General features: G+C 54.1%; 1 protein-coding gene across 1 annotated transcript in view; it reads right to left on the bottom strand.

Annotated features, from left to right (window-relative positions):
* Nucleotides 1–267: 267 nt before the first annotated feature.
* Nucleotides 268–21,912, bottom strand: part of FAIM2 (Fas apoptotic inhibitory molecule 2) — a 34,028-nt gene continuing 12,383 nt past the window's right edge. The window contains exons 6-12 of the mRNA XM_082421477.1: nt 20,941–20,991; nt 20,566–20,605; nt 20,032–20,069; nt 19,406–19,493; nt 19,017–19,112; nt 17,272–17,325; nt 268–3,929 (exon numbers count right to left, since the gene is read on the bottom strand). Of these exons, the coding sequence (XP_082277603.1) occupies nt 3,780–3,929; nt 17,272–17,325; nt 19,017–19,112; nt 19,406–19,493; nt 20,032–20,069; nt 20,566–20,605; nt 20,941–20,991 (517 nt within the window). The 3' untranslated portion in view covers nt 268–3,779. The remainder of the gene's footprint in view (nt 3,930–17,271; nt 17,326–19,016; nt 19,113–19,405; nt 19,494–20,031; nt 20,070–20,565; nt 20,606–20,940; nt 20,992–21,912) is intronic.

Below are 21,912 nucleotides of genomic sequence, written 5' to 3'. Positions count from 1 at the left end.
AACAGCCTTCCATGGAAGGCTTCCTGTTGGGAGGAGCCTCTGTCAGGGCTGTCACAGGTGCAAGGATCTCAAGGGCCTCCACCAAGGGTCTATATATATCGACAGGAGGGCCAGTGTGGAACGTGGAGATTTAATTCTCACTTAGCTACACTAGGGGCAGCAGCTCTGGCGTGAACCCCTCACACTGCCACACACACACACACACACACACACACACACTCCCTGAGCCATCCGAGGGGACGAGCAAAAGGCAGGCAAAGGAGAAGGTTCGGGTGTCATTATTACTTTTATTCTTATCTCCTGTCAGTCGTGGACCAGGAAGGTGAGGCCAGGGAAAGGAACAGCGCAGATCCCAGGAAACTTGGAGGAGCTGAGGCCCGAAGGGCTTGTTTCTGGGGGTGTGTCTCTGCCCTCAGACACTCGAGAGAAAGCTCTGGGCCTGGGTGGCACAGGAGTGGTTTCCAACAGACAGGTAAACAGTGTCTGAGAGACAACAGTGGCTGGACTAAAGGGAACAGCAGGAGGCTGAGGCAGAGAGTGGTCTGGGGTGATCCGAGAAGAGCCGGGAACGAAGGCCAGTGGCCAGATCCTGCCCGCAAACCTCAGGCCACACATCCTTCTGCTTCTCGCCTGCAGAACCAGGCCCTGCTTTTCCTCAGGCAGCCACTGAGGGGCAGCAAAGTGCTTGTGTGAAATCCCAGGTGGGCCAGGGAGGGAGAGGCGGAGCCTTTTGGAACAAGGGTGTCTGTCTGATCCTGATGCCCCCAGGAGCAAAAGCTGAGGATGGCAGAACCAAGATTCCAGGGGCTTCCCCAGGCGATACAGGAGCCACACCTGAGCCTGGGAATCGGTGCTAGAGGCCAGGGACTTGTGTGTACCTCCCTGGCCCCCCATCTACAATCCCCAGGAGAGGATCTTTTGCTCTGTTTTCCCCTCAGTAAGAGACCTCTAACCTGCATCACAGATGGTCAGATTCTTGGCTGCCTGCAGTTTTATAAAATCCAACCCACCCCTTCCTGGGCAGGGAAGCAGGCTTCCCTCCTCCTCTGCAGCTTGTGGCAACTGCCCAGCTTCGGTTTCTCTGTTTCTTGTAATCCTGCATTCCTGTTCCCCACCCTTCCTCCTTCCAAGACCCATCCAGGTGTCCCTGGGGTGCCTCATGGCTTCAATACAGGTGGAACCCAGGAGCCTCAGCCTTGGCTCTGCTGCCAGCTCAGACCTGGACCCCTGTTCCTGAACCCCTCTCAGGAACCAGAATAGGAGACTCCGCAGCACACTCTGCTGTGCGATGGCCCTGAGTTGCCCCGTCACATTGTCTATTGCTGAGTGCTTGCCTCCCCCTTCACGCTTTTGGAGCCCAGCCTTGGAAAAGCTTCTCAATCCCCAATTTCTGCATAAACTGTCCTGGGAAGAGGAGGGCTTTGACAAGTGGATTCTGGGAAGCATGACCAAGGCCCAGGCTGAGAATTACAGGGCAAGGGGTGGGGGAAGTAACCCCTCTAGCACTGGAACTGGAGATTAGGAGAGGAATCGAGGGGACCTCGGAGGAGAGGTGGCAACTGGATAAGGAAGTCAGTGCAAATAAGTGTTCTGGTGCCTGTCCCTGCGGCACTCTGGCCACGGTCTTCCATCTTGCTGATAGGAAAACTGAATCACAGTCAGTAAGAAACACTTGCTTAATACCATGAGCCCATTGGCAATGAGGCTGGAAATCAGACACCAGAATCCTGCTTCCCAGCTTGTGTTTAGAAGGTGGAAACTACAGAGTACAAAATCTGGTGGTGGTAGCTGGGGTGGGGTGGGGATGGAAGGCCAGGGGTGGTAACGAGGACAACGAATCCCCCGAGCTGTCAGGGCCTGACCATCCAGTCTCATTCCAGCCCCCATCCAGTCTATTAGCTGTATGACCTTGGACCAAGCCTCTCCTTCACCTCAGCTTTCCTCTCTGCAATGGGGATGCGCCGAGTACTACCTTCGTAGGGTTGCCGTAATGGATTAATTTGGACCAGCACGCAGGGCGCATCCCACCTGTGCTCCCGGTTGCCTTTATCTCACACACCAACACCGCCATCCATTCTTGGTTCCCTCTCTCCTCATACCCAAGATGGAGCTTCAAATGCTTCAAATGCTTCTGCAATATTTCTTAAAAGTTGGAAATAGGAAGGGCGGAGAGGGAGGGATCAGGAACACATAGATAACATACCTAGTTATCCCCCCACCCCCAGGGGCAAACAGAGCCACCGGCATATGGGGAGAGAGGCAACCCTGGAGGGAGAGGCCAGGGAAGGGTCCAGGTATCCACTCTGAACCTCCCTGACTCCACACAGTAACTTTCCACTGGCCCGGTTAGCCGCTAGCAAGGGCAGGCTGCACGCTTCCCCCAGGTGTGGCCCCCTGGTCCACTCCCCGGCAGACTTGCAGGGGGCTGGGTGGCTGACGCACACCCTGCCTGAGATCTCAGCCGCCCAGAGGCTGATAAGGAGACCCGACCCCATCACACGGGGACCAGCTGGAGGGACTTGCCCTGGTTGTTAACATCAGCTGGACGGCTTCCAAATTGGAGAGATGAGGAGATAAGGAGTGAAACGGCCTAGACCTCTGGCCTGAGTGGCCAGAGAAGCTACGAGAAGGGACACGGGCACTGCCAATGGAGGCCTCAGGAGGCCTGACTGGGGATAAGCCAGCAAATGGCAGAGGATGGGGGAGGTTTTAGGAAGTGAGATGGGCAGAAAGACCGTGGGGAAGGGCTGGAGGCAGGGCCGGATTCCCTCCTGATGGGGCTGGCTCAGTTGCTAGATAAGCCTCCCTTCCCTAGAATACCCAGTCCTCCAGGGCCCAAGCCCTCACTCAGCCTCAGGCCTGTGACAGCAGCCTGGGAGTTTAAGAGAAGACGTGAGCGGATGTTGGTTTCAGTCCTGCCACGCCTCCCAGGAGGATGCAGGTCTGGGTGAGTCAGCGGTGCTGCAGAGCCCAGGCCTCCCAGTTGGTTGGCTGCCTGCTCCCACCTCCTTTGGAGTCTCAGGACAGGTCCCCACTCAGTAGCAGGGCCCCTGCCCCCACCTCCTGCCCCAACAGCTCTGTGTCATGACCCAGGAGGGTAAACCAAGGCAAGCACGGATGGCACTGGCTTCCTGCCCCTCTCTCTGCTGCAGGGCTCAGGTGCCTAGAATAAGCCGCTGGTCCCAGAGCTGAGAGAAGATGGGCAGCCTGGAACAGCCATCCTGTTCACCCATTATCCCCGTCCCCCCACTGCAGAGTACCCACATCTTGTCTCCCAGTTGTCCTCCCCACCCCTTTCTTACCGAATGTCAAAGCCTAACCTGGAAGGAGGGAGAGGAGGCAGGGGGTGGGCACAGGACAGTGTGCCCCATAGTCCCACAGCTGTGGCAGCCTCAGGAGGAATCACGGTGGGGCTGCAGGCCTCGGCCAGGCTTCCGGGGATCTTTATCCCACCTCTGAAATCCTGCTGGGCTTCTCCCACTCATCCCTTGGGTCCTCAAACCCAGAGGAACCTCCAGCCTCGACTGTCTCAGTTTGGGAGATATAACTGGGGGGAAGGGGCAGCACAGGGGATGGTGTGACCTGGGTACCACAGGGCCCCTGATGGCATGGGTACAAGCTGCAGAGGGTGAGGATGAGGGCTGGCTGAGGGAAGTGAGCAGGCTTGCCAAAGGCTGGGCTGGCAGCTAGCTTTATATCTGGGCTGGCAGGAGCACAGGGAGGGTCAGAGGACCAGCAAGGGGGCATTCTCTGAAGGAAGGGGGGGTGGGAAGGGCTCCTCATTCCCGGTTGGTGCCAAAAAGCTGCAGGAAGAAGGTGAAGATATAGATGATGTCCAGGTAAATGTTGAGGGCTCCAAAAATATACTCCTCAGGGCTCAGTGAGTGGCGTCGGCTACCCATCAGCAACTGGGTGTCAAATGCCAGGAACTGAGGGAAGGGGGAAGAGAGAGAGAGAGGTCAGAAGGTCTAGTCACTGTGACACTGACCAAGGGAGCCCGGTGTCCCAGCCCAGGCCCACCCCCAATTTTGTTATCACGGGCTGCCTGGCTGCTCAGTGACCCTCCTGTGACAACCCAGAATATGGCACTTTCCCAACACCTTCCATCCCTAATTCAACACTTTTTTACTGAGCACCTACTATGTGCCAGCCACCGATGCAGCAAAGAACAAGACAGACAAGAACCCCGACTTCATAGAGCTTAGAGTCTAGCGGGAAAGTAATTGTTAGTATGGTGAGTAACAAAGAGAAACACCAAGTGCCACAGGGGGCTGATAACAGGAACCTGACCAATGTGAGTGTGTCAGGGGTCAGGGAAGGCTTCCTGGAGGAGGGGACCTTCAAGCGGAGGCATAGTCTTCTTGCCATTCCCTCAGGGCCCTAATCTTAGAGGATGAACGAATGTTCCATGTAACAGTGAGCAGGGAGCAGGCACTTGTTAGGTGCTTTACAGACATTAGCCTACTTTGTCCTAATAACATCCCTACTGAGTAGGGATTCTACCTTTCTTAGAGGAAACCAAGGCCCAGAGATGTTCAGTACTTAACCAAGGTTACACAGCTGGGAAGTAGCAAAGCCAGGATCTGCACCCAAGCAGGCTGGCTCCAGAGCCCGCTCATTTAACCATTCTGCTCTGCAGCTTATGGGCAGCGCCCAGGGTTAATGTGTTTCCTACCAGGAAACAGGCTCCCCTGAGAGCCCCAGTGAGTTGCTCAGAGCTGCAGAGACAACGAGGAACACCATACCATGCCTGCTTTCGGGGGCTCACCACTTAGCGGGGGACACTTACAGATGATTACAATAAAACCTGGTAAATGCCATAATTAGGGCTGATTGGGCAGGAGGAAGGTGGCCCGGGAGAGGTGACACTTTCCCTGGGGCTTGAAGTATGAGTAGGAGTTTGCTAGACTAAGCAGGCCTGGGGAAGCCCTGGAGGTGAGGGCGGTGGTGTGCAGAATGAGGAATTCACTGTGGCAGGAGCAGTGGGGCAAAGGGATGGATGGACAGAGGCTGGAGCCCAGGGGCCAGAGGCTCCAATAGGGAGCAGCTCCAGCATGTGGGACATCAAGGCATGTCACCTTGAGGGCGGGGAGGTGGGGGTGATTACAAGTGTGGGCTTGAAAGTCAGACCGACTTGGATTCCAGTCTCAGCTCTGCTCCTCACTAGCTCTGGGATCCTGGGCCAGGTTATTTAGTTGCTCTGAGCCCGTGAGTCCGCCTCGGCAGAAGGGAGATGAGTGTGCTTGCCTCCTGAGGATGTTGTGAGAGTGAGATAATGCGTGCAAGGTGCCTGGCAAGGTGCCTGACACATGGTAAGCACTTAATGAATGGTGGCTATTAGTGCAGTTTTATTGTTATATCTGCAGAAGGAGAGGTGCCCTCTTGAGAGCTTGTGTGCGCTGCTGCTGAGACTCAGGTCTCCTGCCACTCAGCAAGGAGGCAGAAATGTCACTAGGGAAGCTGTGTAGCCTTAACAGCAGGCAAATGGAGAACCATAGCCAGGGTTGAGGGGGCCCTGCTCAGGGCATGAGAACACAGGACCGGAGTCGGAACGCCTGGGTTTGGGCTTCTATACCTTGGAGCCATCACCCACTTGACCTCAGTGTCCTCATCTGCAAAATGGGACAGTAATGACGACCACACCATGGTGTGGTTTTGAGGGTAAATGTATGACAGCATACGTGTCATCAACTATTGTTATTCTTTAGTGTCGTTTTACTCCACTCTACTCTGCTCCTTCTCAATTTGATTTGGATTGCCAGGTAAAGTTTCCTTCTGTAGCAAGAACAGGCAAGGAGAGGGGCTGACTCAATGCTACAGGCTGCTTAGCAGTCACGGCTGCCAGCATAAGTTAATAAACTGCTGATCTGGCTTACCAATCAGTCGCTTGCTTGGTTGATTTCCCAGAGCCTGGTCACCCCTGGGTGAGCTAATGAAATTGAATCTCTCAACTAGAAGGCTTGGACCTGACCCGGTCTGGGGGTGGCCTCTCCAAGGAGCCTCCTAGAACAGCCAGCTGGCTTTTCTCTTGGAGAAAAGAGGAATGAAATGGTTTCTGCCCCTGTTCTTGGCCAATGGCCATGGATGCTTATCTACATGGGCTATCTGCGAGAGCCTGCCACAAATTTCAACCCCACTGCCCAGTAACACCCATCACTGCAACCTCATGCCTGTAAGCCAGCTGAAGGCTTTCCATTCATTTATTCCCAGCAGCATTTGTTGAGCATCTACTATGTTGCAGGGAACATGAAAGCAAAAGACATGATCAGAGATTACATTACGAACATGCACTCACATAGGGGAAAGTAACTTGATAATCTCCCTGGGTGATGAGCACTGTTCCCTAACATGTTGGCTGAGAGCAGATATCTTGGTCAGAGTTAACATCTTAGTTGGCAGCTAAGATCTTAGTTGAGAGCTAACGACCAGATTGACCACTCACACCTAAAAGGACAGCAGGAGACTTCCCTGGTGGCGCAGTGGTTAAGAATCCGCCTGCCAATGCAGGGGACACGGGTTCGAGCCCTGGTCCGGGAAGATCCCACATGCCGCGGAGCAACTAAGTCCATGCACCACAACTACTGAGCCCGCACGCCTAGAACCCGTGCTCCACAACAAGAGAAGCCACCATGATGAGAGGCCCGCGCACCGCAACCAAGAGTAGCTCCCGGTCGTCGCAACTAGAGAAAGCCCGCGCGCAGCAACGAAGACCCAATGTAGCCAAAAATAAATAAGTAAAATAAATAAATTTATATATAAAAAAAAATTCCCCAATCCTGCCAAAGTCATAAAAAAAAAAAGAGGACAGCAGGTGCTTGAGTTGTGAGGCAACTGGATACAAGACCCTGTGGGAGGGGCATGTGGGTCAGGGGCAAGGGGCAGGAGCTGGACGAGGACGCTACTAACTTACGTCTGAACCGTCTTTTCACGCGCTAGTCCTTTATCTCACTTGCCCAATTCACTCTAGGAGGTGGATATTCACCCTTATTATTTTAAATATGAGGAAAGGAGTCTCAGAGCAGGTGAATGACTTGCTGATGGTCATTTATCTAGCTGGAACCAGATTACCTGTCTCCCACGTTCCGACAGAGAAGGAGGGAGGGTGGGCTTGAACGGAGGGAGGAAGCACGCACAGAGGGCAGAGGAGACAAAGGCAGACTTTCCTGGTTCACCCTATGGGCCAGGGCTGCACCTGGTCAGGGTCCCACGGCCATACACTCGGCCTGACCCTGCCTCATCCGGGCTTATGTCTGCTGGCCTCCCAGAAATGAGGCTGAGAGGCTCTGGGGGAGCCATGCCATGGAAAGGGTAGCTCAGAGCCACCAACAAACAGGCACTGAATACAAAAAGCTGGGGTTGCAATGTGTTGAATCAGCATAAAAAATATACGTGGACCATGCCCATCCTACAGAAATGCCAGCATAAGGGCTCAAAGCAGCACACCCAAGGCTGTTCACGGCAGCCTTGGTTCTAACAGTGAAATCCTGGAAACAAACCCAACCTCTATCAACCAGGGGATTGTGAAGTAAACTGTGGGCAGCAGTGCTGAAGCAGAAACATCTCTGATATACACTCTTATGAGAAAAGCACAACTTGCAGAAAAATCCAAATCGCATGAGCCGCTTTATGTAACAAAAAAACCTCACAAAACTATATGTTATAGGGGCCTACGTAGCATATACCTATAAAATGCATATAGAAAGGTATGGAAGGAGAGACAACTGATCACAGCTGTTACACGGCCAAATGGCATTTGCTTTATCTATATTATTTAAGATTTTAAAAAATGAAATATATGAATAAGTGTACTCATACATTATATTAGAAAAAATTAAGAGAAGGGTTAAAGTAGCACAAAGGAAGAGTTTGTGAACTCTTTCATTTAACTGTCACCATAATCCCCTGGGACAGGTATTGCATGATCATCTCCATCATGGAGCTGAGGAGACTGAGGCCCAGAGAGTATAAATGACTCACCCACTTCACACAGCTGAGAGGACAGACAGTCCCATTCTGTTTCCACCATGTGACACTGCTTTGGGGCATGGGGTGTGTGTGTGTGTGTGTGTCTCTGTGAAGGATGGAAGAGGTGAGAAGTGTAAACAAAGCTCATGGCCAAGAGCCTAGCAGGCTATCTGGGGAGATGCAGGGAGCACTGGGCCCACCTGGCCCCGCACCCACTTTCTGGGCTAGAAGGTGAGTGTGGGCTTTGAGGATTCCAGAGAAAAGAGACTACCAGCTTTAAGCCCTTGTGCCCTCCGTTGGGATGCAGGACAAGGAGAGGGGAGCTGAGTGGAGACCCGCCTGGGGCCCATAGAAGATACTTCTCTTGTCTTCAGCGACCTGGGTGTCAAAAGTTTAAATGGCACAGACGACCTCCGCATGCAGCCCTGGGTCCTGGGGAGCACTCCCAGGTGGGTCACCACCACCAAAGGAACAGGGTCTGGCAGCCATGTGAGCCAGAAAGTCTGGCCCAAGATAAAAGGGGAGCAGTGTGAAAAGGTATGTGAAAGAGGAAGGGCGTGCGTGTAGTACAGTGCTTAAGAGCACGGACTGGGGAGTCGCATAGACCTGGGTTCAAAGCTTGCCTATGACCTTAGGCAACTGACTACTACTAACAGGTAATATTATTGATCACTGATGACATGCCAGGCACTTTCTGACTGCTTTGCACATATTAATTCACTGAAAAGTCACAACCTACGAGGTGGGTACTATTATTATCTGCATTTTACGGATAAGGAAACAGAAGCACAGAGAGGTGACATGACTTGATCAGTCCACACAGCTCGAACGTGGCAGAGAATGGATTTGAACCCAGCTACTGTGCTCCAAAATCTGGTGTTCTGAATTATAAGGTTAACATTTACAATAAGGGTGAAAGCTACCATCGTAGTTGAGAGACTACCATGTTCCAGGTGCTAGGCTGTGTTCTTTTTTCTGTTCATATATTATCTTATAAAGCATTACCACAGCCTTGTGAGATAGTTAATATTAGCCTCATTTTAAGATGTGGCACAGAGAGATCAAGTAACTTGCCTAAAGGTCACAGTGGTAAGAGGATGAGCTAGGCCTTGACTGTGGTTTGGGTGGGGTGCACGTGGCCACCTGGAGAGCCCCCCTGGTCCTCCTGATAGCACCTTTCCCGGCTCTGCCCCTGTATGCCTGTGTAGATGCTCCCCTGCCCTGCTCCCTACACGGACTCTGAATCACCCCTCCCTCAGTCTACCAGCACTGGGGCTGGGGGGCTTCTTTCACCTTCTCCGGGTCAGGGTGTTGGTTTGAAAGGCTTGGTTTGAGCAGAGCATTGGTTTCTGAGGATTAGTGTCTCAGGAAGTGAGACTCAGGTGAGGTCCAGGAGGCGGACACGAGTGCACTTTCCCCCAGAAGGAGCAATTACTGGTCAATCCACCCTCCCTCCTGTCACCCTCAGAGGAATCCACTCAATCTCGAGTGGGTTCAGATGAGGCCTCGGGTGGGCATCAGGGCTGTTGTGGTGGCAGAGGGTGGGCGGCAGGACAGAGTAGGTTCTCACTGGATCTTTCAGGCTCATGTAAACCATTGAGGCAAAAGAGTCTCTAAACTCTGAATGAAATAAAGATGAGTCTAAAATAAAGTGATACCCCTGCCTTGGGTTTGTGCAGCCATTTTTACTTTTCAAAATGTTTCTCTAACTGTGAAGAAGGCAGGGCATCTATCACAGCCCCCATTAGAAAAGCAGGGTAAGGGGTGGGGTGGGGGCAGACTGGAGTCTCTTCCCCAAATCCCTCACATGCTGTGGGAAGATTCACAGGACACACAGAGTCCCTGTTGGGGCTGGATGGAAGTAACTGCCCAAAGCCTAGCCTCAGGGTGACAGAGGCTGAGAAGGCCTCTCTGGGCCCTCCTGCTGTGGGGGGACCTCTCTAGGCCTCTATCTTCCCATCTGTGTAATGGACAAGGAGACAGAGTAGAAAGAATGCTGGGCTGAGAGTCAGGAAAATGGGGCTTTCATCCAGCTTGGCGGCCAACAGTGCATGCATGTGTGTGGTGTGTGTATGTAGTGTGTTTGTGATGTGTAAATGGTATGCATGGGTATATGTGTGCATGGTGTGTGTATGTGTGTGTGGAGTGTATGTGTGATGTGTGTATGTATTGTGGTGTGTATGTGTGATGTGTGTATGGTATGTATGTTTGTGTGGTGTGTGTGATGTGTGTGTGAGTGTGTGGTATGTATGCGTGTGTGGTGTGTGTGTATGTAGTGTATATGTGATGTGTATATGGTGTGCACGTGTATATGTGTGTGTGGTGTGTATGTGTGGTGTGTGTGTGATGTGTGTATGACATGTGTGTGTGGTGTGTATGTGTGTGTGGCGTGTATGTGTGACGTGTGTATGGTATGCATGTGTGTGGTGTGTGTGTATGTGTGTGTGGTGTGTATGTGTGACGTGTGTATGGTATGCATGTGTGTGGTGTGTGTGGTGTGTATGTGTGATGTGTGTATGGTATGCATGTGTGTGGTGTGTATGTGTGTGTGGTGTGTATGTGTGACGTGTGTATGGTATGCATGTGTGTGGTGTGTGTGTATGTGTGTGTGGTGTGTATGTGTGATGTGTGTATGTTATGTATGTGTGTGGGGTGTGTATGTGTGACGTGTGTATGGTATGCATGTGTGTGATGTGTGTGTGATGTGTGTGTGTGGTATGTATGCGTGTGTGGTGTGTGTATGTAGTGTATATGTGATGTGTATATGGTGTGCACGTGTATATGTGTGTGTGGTGTGTATGTGTGATGTGTATGTGTGTGGTGTGTATGTGTGTGTGGTGTGTGTGTGGTGTGTGTATGTGTGTGTGGTGTGTATGTGTGATGTGTGTATGGCATGTGTGTGGTGTGTGTGTGTGGCGTGTATGTGTGACGTGTGTATGGTATGTGTCTGGTGTGTGTGTGTGGTGTGTATGTGTGATGTGTGTATGGTGTCTGTGTCTGGTGTGTGTATGTGTGTGTGGTATGTATGTGTGATGTGTGTATGGCATGTGTGTGTGGTGTGTGTGTGTGGTGTGTATGTGTGATGTGTGTATGTGTGATGTGTGTATGGTGTCTGTGTGTGGTGTGTGTATGTGTGTGGTGTGTATGTGTGACGTGTGTATGGTATGTGTGTGTGGGGTGTGTGTGTGTAGTATGTATGTGTGTGGTGTGTGTGTGTGACGTGTGTATGGTATGCATGTGTGTGGTGTGTGTGTATGTGTGTGTGGTGTGTATGTGTGACGTGTGTATGGTATGCATGTGTGTGGTGTGTGTGTATGTGTGTGTGGTGTGTGACGTGTGTATGGCATGTGTGTGTGGTGTGTGTATGTGTGTGGTGTGTATGTGTGACGTGTGTATGGTATGTGTGTGTGGGGTGTGTGTGTGTAGTATGTATGTGTGTGGTGTGTGTGTGTGACGTGTGTATGGTATGCATGTGTGTGGTGTGTGTGTATGTGTGTGTGGTGTGTATGTGTGACGTGTGTATGGTATGCATGTGTGTGGTGTGTGTGTATGTGTGTGTGGTGTGTGACGTGTGTATGGTATGCATGTGTGTGGTGTGTGTGTGAGTGTGTAGTATGTATGTGTGTGTGGTGTGTGCGTGTGTGTGGTGTGTGTGTCTGGGTGTGCTCTCTCTGGGTCTCAGCGCAGGGAGGTCCCTGTCTCTCTGAGGGCTCACAATCTCAGTGTTCCTTTTCTTCTAGGAACTGAGAGCAGACGGTTGTGTGTGTCCCCTCAATGGTCAGAAGTCAATACCTAGCACTGGAGGGCCAGCACCTGTACAAACAAAGCATCTTCCTATCCAAGCTTCACTCATCCAAACACCATCAGGCCCTGACGCATCCAGTACTGACCACACAGGTCCTCCGTGCCGCCCCATCCCTGACTCTGGGACACTGCAGTGGCCTCCTAACTAATCTCTCAGCCTCTCTCCTATTCATTAATCTGGCTTCTCACTAATCTTCCTTAAAGCATAGCGACTGATGTTTCCTGAGGTCCTCAAACTGGCCAGATGGGGCAGGCAGGAGAGAGTTCTGTTCCCATTGGGCCCATCACCTAATTTCCAAAGTCCTACTCCTGGTTTCTTCCCTAGGTATCCAGGCTTGGCTTCCTGATTTAAGTGGCTGGGAGACTTAGCTTCCCCAAAGAAGGACCAACTCTGAGGCAGAGCAACCTGCCCAGAGTCATGTAGGCAAAGAGGCTCAGTCACTGCAGGAAACCAGCTGGCCAGGCCCTGGGTGCCACCTGTGCTCCCTCGCTCTCTCTCTCTCTCTCCCCCTCTCCCTGCCTCAACCCTCCTGCTCTGTCCAAACCCCTCCACCTTGCCTCATCACCCCGGCCCAGCCCTCATGTTCCTCTGCCTCACTTTCCATGAGCTTCTACAGAAAAGCACTCCAGGAGAGGGCACTAGAGGGGAGAGGAGGAGGGGGCCAGCCTGAGGCCAGTACCTTTCGGCTGACTCACCCACTTCCGTTGGCATTTGAGTCTAAGTGCCTAGAGGCGGGTTACGTGGTAGGGTGAGGGAGAACACCCAAGCCTCTTGAGAATGTGCCAAGGCTAGTCGGGGTGAGGCCCAGGAGGGGCCCCTGCCTGCAGGCAGGACCACGGCCCTAAGAGGCCTTGGCTCCCCACCTCCCCAGTCTCAGCCTACTCCATCTGGGCGGCCCTGCTCTCAAAGATGGCAGAGTGCCTCGGGGGAGGGGCTGAGGTCTCTAGGAGAAAATCTTTTGCTGCTCACAGCCCTTCCAAGGCCCCGACTGCTGGGGGTTGGGGTGGTTCTCACTGGGATCTGGGCCCGCCTCTGACACTTCTCTTCTCCCTTTGCTCACACATCCTCCTCGAGGCAGCAAGGAGGATAGGGATCGCTGAGTGAAATTCTTGCCTAGCTGCAGTGCTGGAACGGCCCCTCGTGGTGCTGAGAATTCTCCATCGGCTAGGGTAGGAGATGCCAGGATGGGCAGATGGAGAGACCAGGGGTGCTGGGCACTGGTTCTGGGGATGGGTTGAAGCTACAGGACCACAGATTCCAAAGGACAGAAGTGATGCTGGAAGCAGGATCAGATTGAGGTCAAGGACCTTCTGAGTTGGGGTTAATGGGGAGGAATGGGGACCTTAGTTCTTATGGGGCTGGGCCTCTGTAGGTCTCCACCCACCTGACACTGAGAGGAGGGAGGGGAATGAGTCTAGCAGCCCCTCCTCAACTCTCCCCATACCATGGGACCCAGGGGACGGGCTGCAGGTCGTCCCTCCTTTGAGACAGGTGGCAGAGGGCAGGAGATGGGACTGGGGCATTGACACCACCTGCTCCTAACCATTGTTTACATAACCTGCCAGATGAACCCAAAACTGTCGCAGTGTTGCTCTCCTAATAAGACATTAACAGGTAATTAGGTGCAGTGGTTCCTCCCCCCTGTGACTCACAGAAGACTGATGCTTAAGTCAGCTATGCACCCATGCTTTCTTTGCCTCACTCTGACAGCGCCTCAGCCGGACCTGGCCTCTCAGGCGTCTGTTCATTCTGCAAACATCTAGGGGTGCCTGCTGTGCGCCACACACTGTTCTAGGCACCATGGATGCAGCGATGAGCAAGCCAGACCCAAATCCCTGCCTTCAAGGAACTTAAATTCTGCTGGACGGAGACAAACAATAAATAAACCAGAAAAATGTGTAGTATGTCAGAGGATGAGACGTGCTATGGAGAAACAGGGGCGTAGGGAGCAACATGTGTGCGTGCCTGCATGTGCATGTGTACACACTCAGCACAAGAGATTGTAAATAAAGCAAACACTTGAAGGAGGGGAGAGAGGGAGCTGTGAGCAGATGGGAAGGAACAGACAGAGGCAACCTCAGGTGCAGGGGCCCTGGGCTGGGAGTGAGCCTGCCGTCCTCAGGAGCAGCAAGGATGCCAGCGTGGCGGCAGCAGAGTGGGTGACGGGGAGCGGGAGGCTGTGAGGTCAGGGAGGGCCTGCAGGCAGTGGAGAGCGATTGCTGGAGGCCAAGCGGAGGAATGACCTGACCTCATTAATGTTTAACAGGATCACTCTAGCTGCTGTGGTGTGGGACACGGACTGTCGGGGCAGCACCCGTGGGAGGCCATTTCCAGAATCCAGGTGGAAGGTGATGGCGACATGGACCAGGAAGTAGCCGTGAAGGTGGAGAGAAGCAATCAGATTCTAGATGGAAGGTGAGGCCAACCGGATTTGCTGCTGGGCCAGCTGTGGGGTGTGGGGAGAGTGAGGAGTCGAGGTGTCATCAAGGAGTTTGGCCTGAGTGGCTGAAAGGATGGAGCTGCCACTTACAGCAACAAGGAAGGCTGTGGGAGGAGCAGGGGTTCAGGGGAAGAGTAGGAGCTCAACTCTGTGCACATTAAGTTTGCGGTGCCTAGTAGATTTCCAAATGTGGACACGGAGTAGGCAATTGGAAAGTCTAGTGTGGGATTCCAGGCTAGTGATGTAAAATTTAGGGTCATCATCATAAAAGATGGTATTCAAAGTCTTGAGACAGTCTGAGATCCCCTAGGGAGTGAGTGTGGATGGTCCATGGCCCCAGAGCCCTCCAGTGTGACCCGGGAAGCAGGAGGAAAACCAGGAGAGCTGGTGCCTGGATACCAAGTGAAGAAGATGCTTCTGGGGGGAGGGAATGAGCAATTGTATCAAATGCTGCTGAGAGTCGAGCAAGATAAGGACTGAGAAATGACCGCTGGATTCAGTCACAGGGAGGCCATTGTGGACCGCGGAGAGAGCACTTTTAAGAGGGTAAGAGAGAATGGGAGAAGGACTGAGTAGAGAAAAGGGAGGAAGGGAAGAGAGGAATTGGAGAGAGTGTAGATTCCATTTTAAGGAGCTTTGCTCTAACTGGGGCGGGGCTAGAGGGAGATGTGGGTTAAGAGTGTTTTGTGTGTTGCTGTTTTTTCAGTTGGGAGAAATTACTGCCTGTTTCTATGCAGATGGAAATAATCCAGTAGAGAGGGCAATACTGATGGTGCGAGAGAGGGAAGGGGAACATTGCTGGAGAGATCACCCCAGCCTCTCCCCACTTCAAGCCAATAGAAGTTGTCCTCTTTGAGAGGGACGATGGGGGTTCTGGCAACGGCACCAGGCTGGGCACAGGACACCTGGGTCCTGTCCTAAATCTGCCCCTTACTGGAGGTGGGACCCTGTGCCAGCCCCTTAACACCCGGGACTTCAGATGTGGAAAGCGGGTCTTCACATGTAAAAACCGGTCTAACAGCAGCACTACCTCCCTTCCTGGGTTGTGATGGAGATCCAGTGAGGTAATAGGTGTGAAAGTGCTTTGTAAAATGTAAAGGGTGGAACAGATGGTTGAGATTATTTTTATTATTCTAATAATGCAAGGGATTATTAAACAAATTTAAAGGATTACTGTTCATCCAACCCGACTTGTACACACAGCCTCCCCGCATAGCTGACGCACATGCTGTGTCCTGATCAGCGCGAAGCCAAGTAAACTCCCTGACGCTCCATCAGCGCTCACCCTCCTCCCACTCTGCCCGGCACGGACCCCTCTTCTTCCATTTGTCCCTGGCAAACGCTGTCCTCTGAGGCCTCCCCAGTCTCCCTCCCCTCAGTCTGACCCTCCTTCTTCCTTTCCTCCTAGCCGACACTCCCCCACCCCAACCTTTTCATCAAAATTTGTCTTTAGCAGGTACTGTGTGGAGGAAAGAGTGTGATCTGGAGCCAGAGAAGTTAGTGTCGTAGGATCATCAACCATCCTGGTTTGCCCAACCTTGGAGCTCCTAGGGGGTTCCCCCAAGAAGTGAGACTTTCAGTGCTAAAACTGGGAAAGTTCTGGGTAAACTGGGATAAGTTGGTCACCCTAGTCTTGACCAAGGCCAATCACACTTAGTTGATTTACCATTATCTTGCAGGGAAACCTTAGAAAAATCACTTAACTTCTTTGGGGTTAAGTTTTCTCATCTCTAAGATGAGAGGCTTGAAGTTTCACTAGACCCCTTTTTTAGTCCTGTCCATCCCTCAGCTTCTGAGCCTGGAGGCCATTTACTCCATAGATATTTACTGAGTGCCACTATGTGCCATGCTCTGTGCTCTTCCTGCTGACTGTGGCATCCTGGGCACACAGCACACACCTCACACATTGTAGGTGCTCAATAAAGACCTGTGGAAATGAATGAATGAATCTACCACACCCCCATTCCTGGCTCGATCCCTATCCACACCCCCAAAGTCTCTGCTCATAGTTCTGACCCCCTATTTTCCCCCCATCTCTGCTCCCCCACTCTGTCAGCCATAAGCCTCTGGAACCTGTGATGAAGCCCAGAACTCTGACCAGACTGAGTTGAGCTGAAAACACCAGGGAGGGAGAGGAGAGTCTGGTCACTGCTCCCGCTGGCAGTGGATGTTTACCTTGGATGCCACCCCACCCCGCAAGAGGATGTCACCAACACACGCTTGCCCTGGAGCACCATCACATTCAAGTGCTGGGAGCCCACTGAGCAAAGGGTCTGTGTTGGGCTGCTCTAGGCAGACATCTGCCCCTGGTCACCTTCCATCTCCTGGGCATCTGCCTCCAGCCACCCCACTCCCTTCCCCACCTAGCCTCAGACCCTGAGTGGGGCTCTGGGGCCATCTGTGCAGATTCCCAGTCTAACCCTCCACTTCCTAGGATGCTGTCTGCTGTCTGCAAGTCATCTAAAGTCTCTGAGCTTCAGGCTCCTCATCTTAATCTGAGAACAACAGAACCTAGTTTATAGAGTTACGGTGAGGATTCAGTATATGTGCAGAGCTTGCTGTGGGAGAAGCAAGTGCTCAATAAATACCAGCTACCATTGTTATCACAACCATAATCATCATCATTAACACTCTCAGTTTGGTGAGGACAGCCAAGGACAAGCTCAATCTAAGTGCATCTGTCACACGGTACCTGGAATCTCCCCTGCTCCAAGAAGCCTTCCCAGATTACTCCCAGCAGAGCAAGGACTAACTTAGTCCATGCGGCTGGGATACCCTCACTCTCCCACCCCCACAAGCAGCACTGAACCTCCCCAGGAGCCAGGGGTACCTCTTCCCAGCTCTGTCTAAAGCATCAATGTTGTTGTTACAACCTTCCTTGCCCCTCTGCCCAGGTCAGCTGGTCTGTCTTAGAGACCTGAGCAGCACTGAGCCCCTCTGCGCCCACTGGTCCTTCACAAGGGTTCAGAGGAGAGGACTATGAGGAAGATAGGGATGGTGGAGGGGCCTGAGGAGACGGTGGGAGGCTGAGAAGGCAGGGCCCCCAGGAGGCCACACTCACCAACGTAAACACGCCTGCTCCCAGCACGGCATACACGGCATGGAGCCAGGGCACCTGCGGGGCAGACAAAAAATGGGCTCAAGGATGGCGAGATGGGCAGTGCGGCAGAGGGGCAGGGAGAAGGGATCAGTCTGAGAATGGAGGGTGTGGGACAGACCTCCCCAGTGGGGGCCCCTCTCACCCCCCCAAACCCAGACCCAGACTGAGAGGTCCTTAATCCCCTGTGTGCTCACGGTGGGTGGGGGAGCCCCAGGATAACAGTGATCCTGGAGGGGCTGCCAGGGGAGGTCCAGACGGGCCAGCACTTCTTTCCTCCACACACAGCCCCAGGCTCAGGCTGGCCCAGGGCGACTCATCCTATGGGGTCCCTGCCATCCTCCCAGCCTGGGTCTGGCCTGAGGCTGCGCCCTTCTCCCAGTGTGGACTCATCCCTGTGCTGTCTGTCCCCATGTCGGGAGCTTCCTGGCTCTGCCTGTGTGGGTAAAGGGGCTCAGGTAGAAGGGGACAAAGACTTAGGCCCAGGGGTTGGGGGGGTGGCATCTGGCATTCCTGCCAGCTGTGCTTGATGGGATTGCCTGCAGAGGCTGGAACAGCACCCCTTCCCAACCTCTGCCCCCCACCAGGCCTCAGGGGCACCCAGCTGAGTGCGGGAACCTTGCAAGAGGTGCCAAACCAGCTGTGCCCTCTGAAGAGCCTTCCCCCAGAAGATTCCTGGAAACATAGGCATTCCATCAGCCTGACCCGGGTCAATAAAGGGTTCTTTGAAGCTCTGGGGCCCCTTCCTGTACCCCGCCCCCCCCCCCCCATCCTAGATACACAGAGGGCCCCAGGCCAGCTCCGGCTCCTCCCTTCGTCAACAGGATCCTGGGAAGAGCCAAGGAAATGCCAGAACCAATCCTGACGTTCTGGACTGGGAGGCAATAATCTGGGGCTGGGCAGCATGGGGTAGGGAGGGGGAGTGAGGAATACTGCTCTCAGCCTGGCAGAAAAGGGGCAGTGGGGGACCCCCGTACTAGAGGTAGCTAAGAGGAGCCCGCGGCAGGTACAAGCCCTGAGCCCTCAGCACGGGTCCAACAGCTGCTCTCTTGGGTTCCCAGGGTTCAAACCCCCTCCTGTGATGCCCTCAGTCTGCCCCTTCTCCACCTGCAGCAGCCTGAGTGCCTGGAATGGGTCACTGAGCCCTGAGCAGTCTTAGTGGGATGTCCCAGGCAGGCCGGACACTTCTTAAAGAGCTGAGATTCAGCTGTCCCCACGGACACCCTCATGAGGCAGGGATATGCTCGGAGCCCCACTGTCCCATTTCCCGCCTGCCTGGACAGCCAGATCCGCCTCTCTGGACTTTACTGATCCCCCAAGAGTCCCAGGAAGCCCTTCCTCAGGGCTCCTCTGGGCCTGGTGGCCCCATGGAGCTCCGGAGCCCCCTCCCTGGCCTAGGGTTTAAGTGATCCGAGCCCTCCCCCTCAGCCTCACCTCCCCCCTAGTGGAGAAGATGGGAAAGGTGAAGAGGATGTGGCTTGTGGAGTGGGCAGGTGCCCAGACCTGTCAAGAAAAGCCTCGCTTCGTTGTTTGCTTACACTGCCAACCAGCCCAGGGCAGGTGCCAGGAGAGGCAGGACAGGATGGCAGGCTGTGAGCCCTTGGCTCCCGGCCTTCCCTGGAGGGTGTAGGAGGAAACAGCACCCTCGGGCCAGCAGTCCCCGCCCCCCTCCATCCCCATGGGGCCGGCTGGGAGACCTGGAGACTCACGTATTGGAAGGGCAGGAGGATGGCCAGGATGAGGCCACTGAAGAAGAGAGTCATGAGCAGCACGAAGAGCACACCCTGGCAGGACGTGAAGTCAAACTGCAGGGATGGGATGGGCGTCAGCTGCCGGGCCCCTCAGGCCTGCACAGAGCGGCTTGGCGTTCCTGGGGGCCCCGGCTGGGCAGTGGGCTGGCCAGAAGGCCGAGGCCTCGGCAGCAGGCCACCTTCCTGTGCTCACCCCAGAACCCGGCGCTCCTCCCCCTCCCATCCCAGGTGGCCTCCCCAGACACTACTCACGCCTTTTATCTCCCCCAGCTAGGGAATCCAAGCTTGGAGCGCCACCCACCCCACCCACTGCCAACCTTCCTCGGCCCGAAGGCCCCAGGGCTGACCTTGGTCTGGAAGCTAAAGACGGTGACCGAGAGGCAGACGAGGGCCGTGATACCCAGGCACAGCAGCACAGATGTGGTGTTGTAGTAGCTGCAGGACGGGCAGGCCAGGGGGTCGGCTTCGGGCCAGGGCTTCTGGTCTCCCCTCGCCCTCCTCCCAGGCCCTCCCCCTTCTGCCAGGACCTGATCCCACGACTTCTGGCCCCCAGCCTCTCCCCTTTCCCAGGATCCCCCCTCTCTCTGCCTCCTCATCCTTACTACTGGGACCCACCCTCCCCATCACGCTCAGACTCAAAATCCTGTTAGAAGGATCTTGAAGAGGTGGAAATGGGGGTGGGGAGGGGTTTGTGCTGGTGCCTGGAGGTGGCTTATAGGGAACTGTGTAATCGTGAACCTGGGGTCTTTTCGGCTGCAGCTTGAGAGGTGTCACCTTGCTCTCCTCCGTCTCCCACCCCCACCCACCAGCCTGGCCAGGTCCTGGAGGCAGAGTGCAGGAGGAGCGCATTCTAAGCCAACGTCTCCTGCCTGCCTGAACGCCCACCCCCCCGTCCAAACGCTCCCCAGAAGGACTGTGCTTGGGGCAGCTCCCCTCGGGGTGTGGCCAGCCCCCTTCCGCCTGGCCCCTTTACCTGGACAACATCCCAGTGAGGTAGGCCATGGACAGGGTCTGAAAGGAGAAGCAGGATGAGGGAATGCTGGGGGCCCAGACACCTTCAAGGGCCAGCCTGGGTCTCCACCCCTTGTGCGTACCCCTCAACTCTGAGTCTGCTTTGCTCACACACACATTTACCTCCAGGATTTCTCCCGGTGAAGGAGGTCCCAGCTGTCCCTTTCTTTTTTCTGCAGCCCTGCTCGTCCCCCTTTCTAAGATTCACACCCTCCCCCCCCGGCTCTTGTTATCCATAGCTCTAGGAGTCCCCATACAAACCTCTTAAAAACAAAATCACAATGGAAAGAGAGAGTGGATGGAGTGGGGAGAGAAAGGCCATTTGGAAAGAGAGGGTGGGGTATCTTTGCAGAAGAAGTGGGGCGAAAATACCCCTGCCTCCCCCAGTGACCTCACATCGGCTATCTCCAACTCCTAGCCCTTGAAGCTCACCCTTCAACCCTCCTCCCTCCATCCCCACTCAGCATCTGTCCCCAGACACTCCCACATCACTTACAAAGATGGTCAGGAGGATCAGGTTCCAGGGGAAATGCCTCCTGTAAGGCAAGCCACCGAGTTCAGAGGAGAGTGGGGGGGTGCCTGCAGCACAGGCTGGGTCACGCTGTACGAGGGCTCTCCAACAAACTCATCCCCACTCCCCGGAGCTTCTTCCTTCAGCCACATCCCCATGTGCCCCCATCTGTGCCTTCACCCTCCGCCCACCTCTGAGGTGCCAAGTAAAGGAGGGAGGGGCAGGCCTGCTTGATGGGAGCCCAGAGAAGGATGGGGCCCTCTTAGGGGTGCACTGGTGGCGAGCAGGACTGGGGCCAGAACTTCCAAGGTCCTGCTCATGTTCCCACAAGCCATGTTGCTCCTCAAGCCATCATCATACCTGGGTCCAGAACAGCAGGCCAGGGTCAGGTAGGTCGCAAAGAAGACAGCGCTGTGAGAGACAGATGGATGGGTGAGCTGGTCCTCCCTGAAGGCCCTCCACCCAGTCCCCTGCTCATTCCACTCTCTGCCACCCCTGCCCACAGGGCACCAAGCAGGGTGCCACGGGGCAGGGGCAGGGGTTGGTTAAGCGCACGGTCATCTTAGAACCTTGCAATGGGCAGGGTGATGGTATAATTCCAAAAGAAAGAAAGGGGAATAAGACGAGCCTGCTTCTAGAAATACTGAATCTTGGGTGCCATGTGATAGCTAACCACCCAATGCAAAGTGGTTCCCCCCAGACAACATCTTATTACTTATATATATTTTGAAAAGCTCATATACAGTGTTCTCTATAAGCCAGGCAGAGAGCTACATGCTTTATGAGTATTAGCTAATATAATCCTCATATCTTCTCTATGAAGCACGTTCTTCACTTTATAACTGAGACACAGTGAGGCCAGGTGAGTTGTCCAAGGTCACACAGCTACCACATGGCAGAGGCAGGGTTAGAACAGAGGCATTCTCCTCCAGAGTCCTAGCTTATAACCACCACCCCACACTGCCTCCTTTAGGCCTTTCCCTGGCCCTGTCACTACCTACAATGATCTTGTCTGTCCTGCCAGCACCTAGCACAGCAAGAAGTACCTGTGGCATGAATTTCTGGATCAGGTGGCCGTATCCATTGGGAAACTGGCAGGAAGCTCAGGTGGAACCCAGAGACTGGGCTTGAGGATTAAGGATTTTCTGGAGAGCAGTGGAGGTGGAGGCCAGTCCAGGAGGTGGGACATGAGGGCTGAAGACCCAAGAGTGGGGCATGCTCATGTCTACCTAGGTTGGTGCCAACACCAATGCATGGTCTCCAGCTCTCAGTGTGCCCTCAACACATGGCACCTGTCTTCCTTCCCCATCTCCCTCCTCGGTTCTCTTACCC

Source organism: Balaenoptera physalus (genome assembly GCF_965194825.1).
Source record: "Balaenoptera physalus genome assembly, chromosome: 13".
NCBI lineage: Eukaryota > Metazoa > Chordata > Mammalia > Artiodactyla > Balaenopteridae > Balaenoptera > Balaenoptera physalus.
Note: the sequence above shows the minus strand (reverse complement) of the source record. Positions and strands in the feature narration are given on the sequence as shown.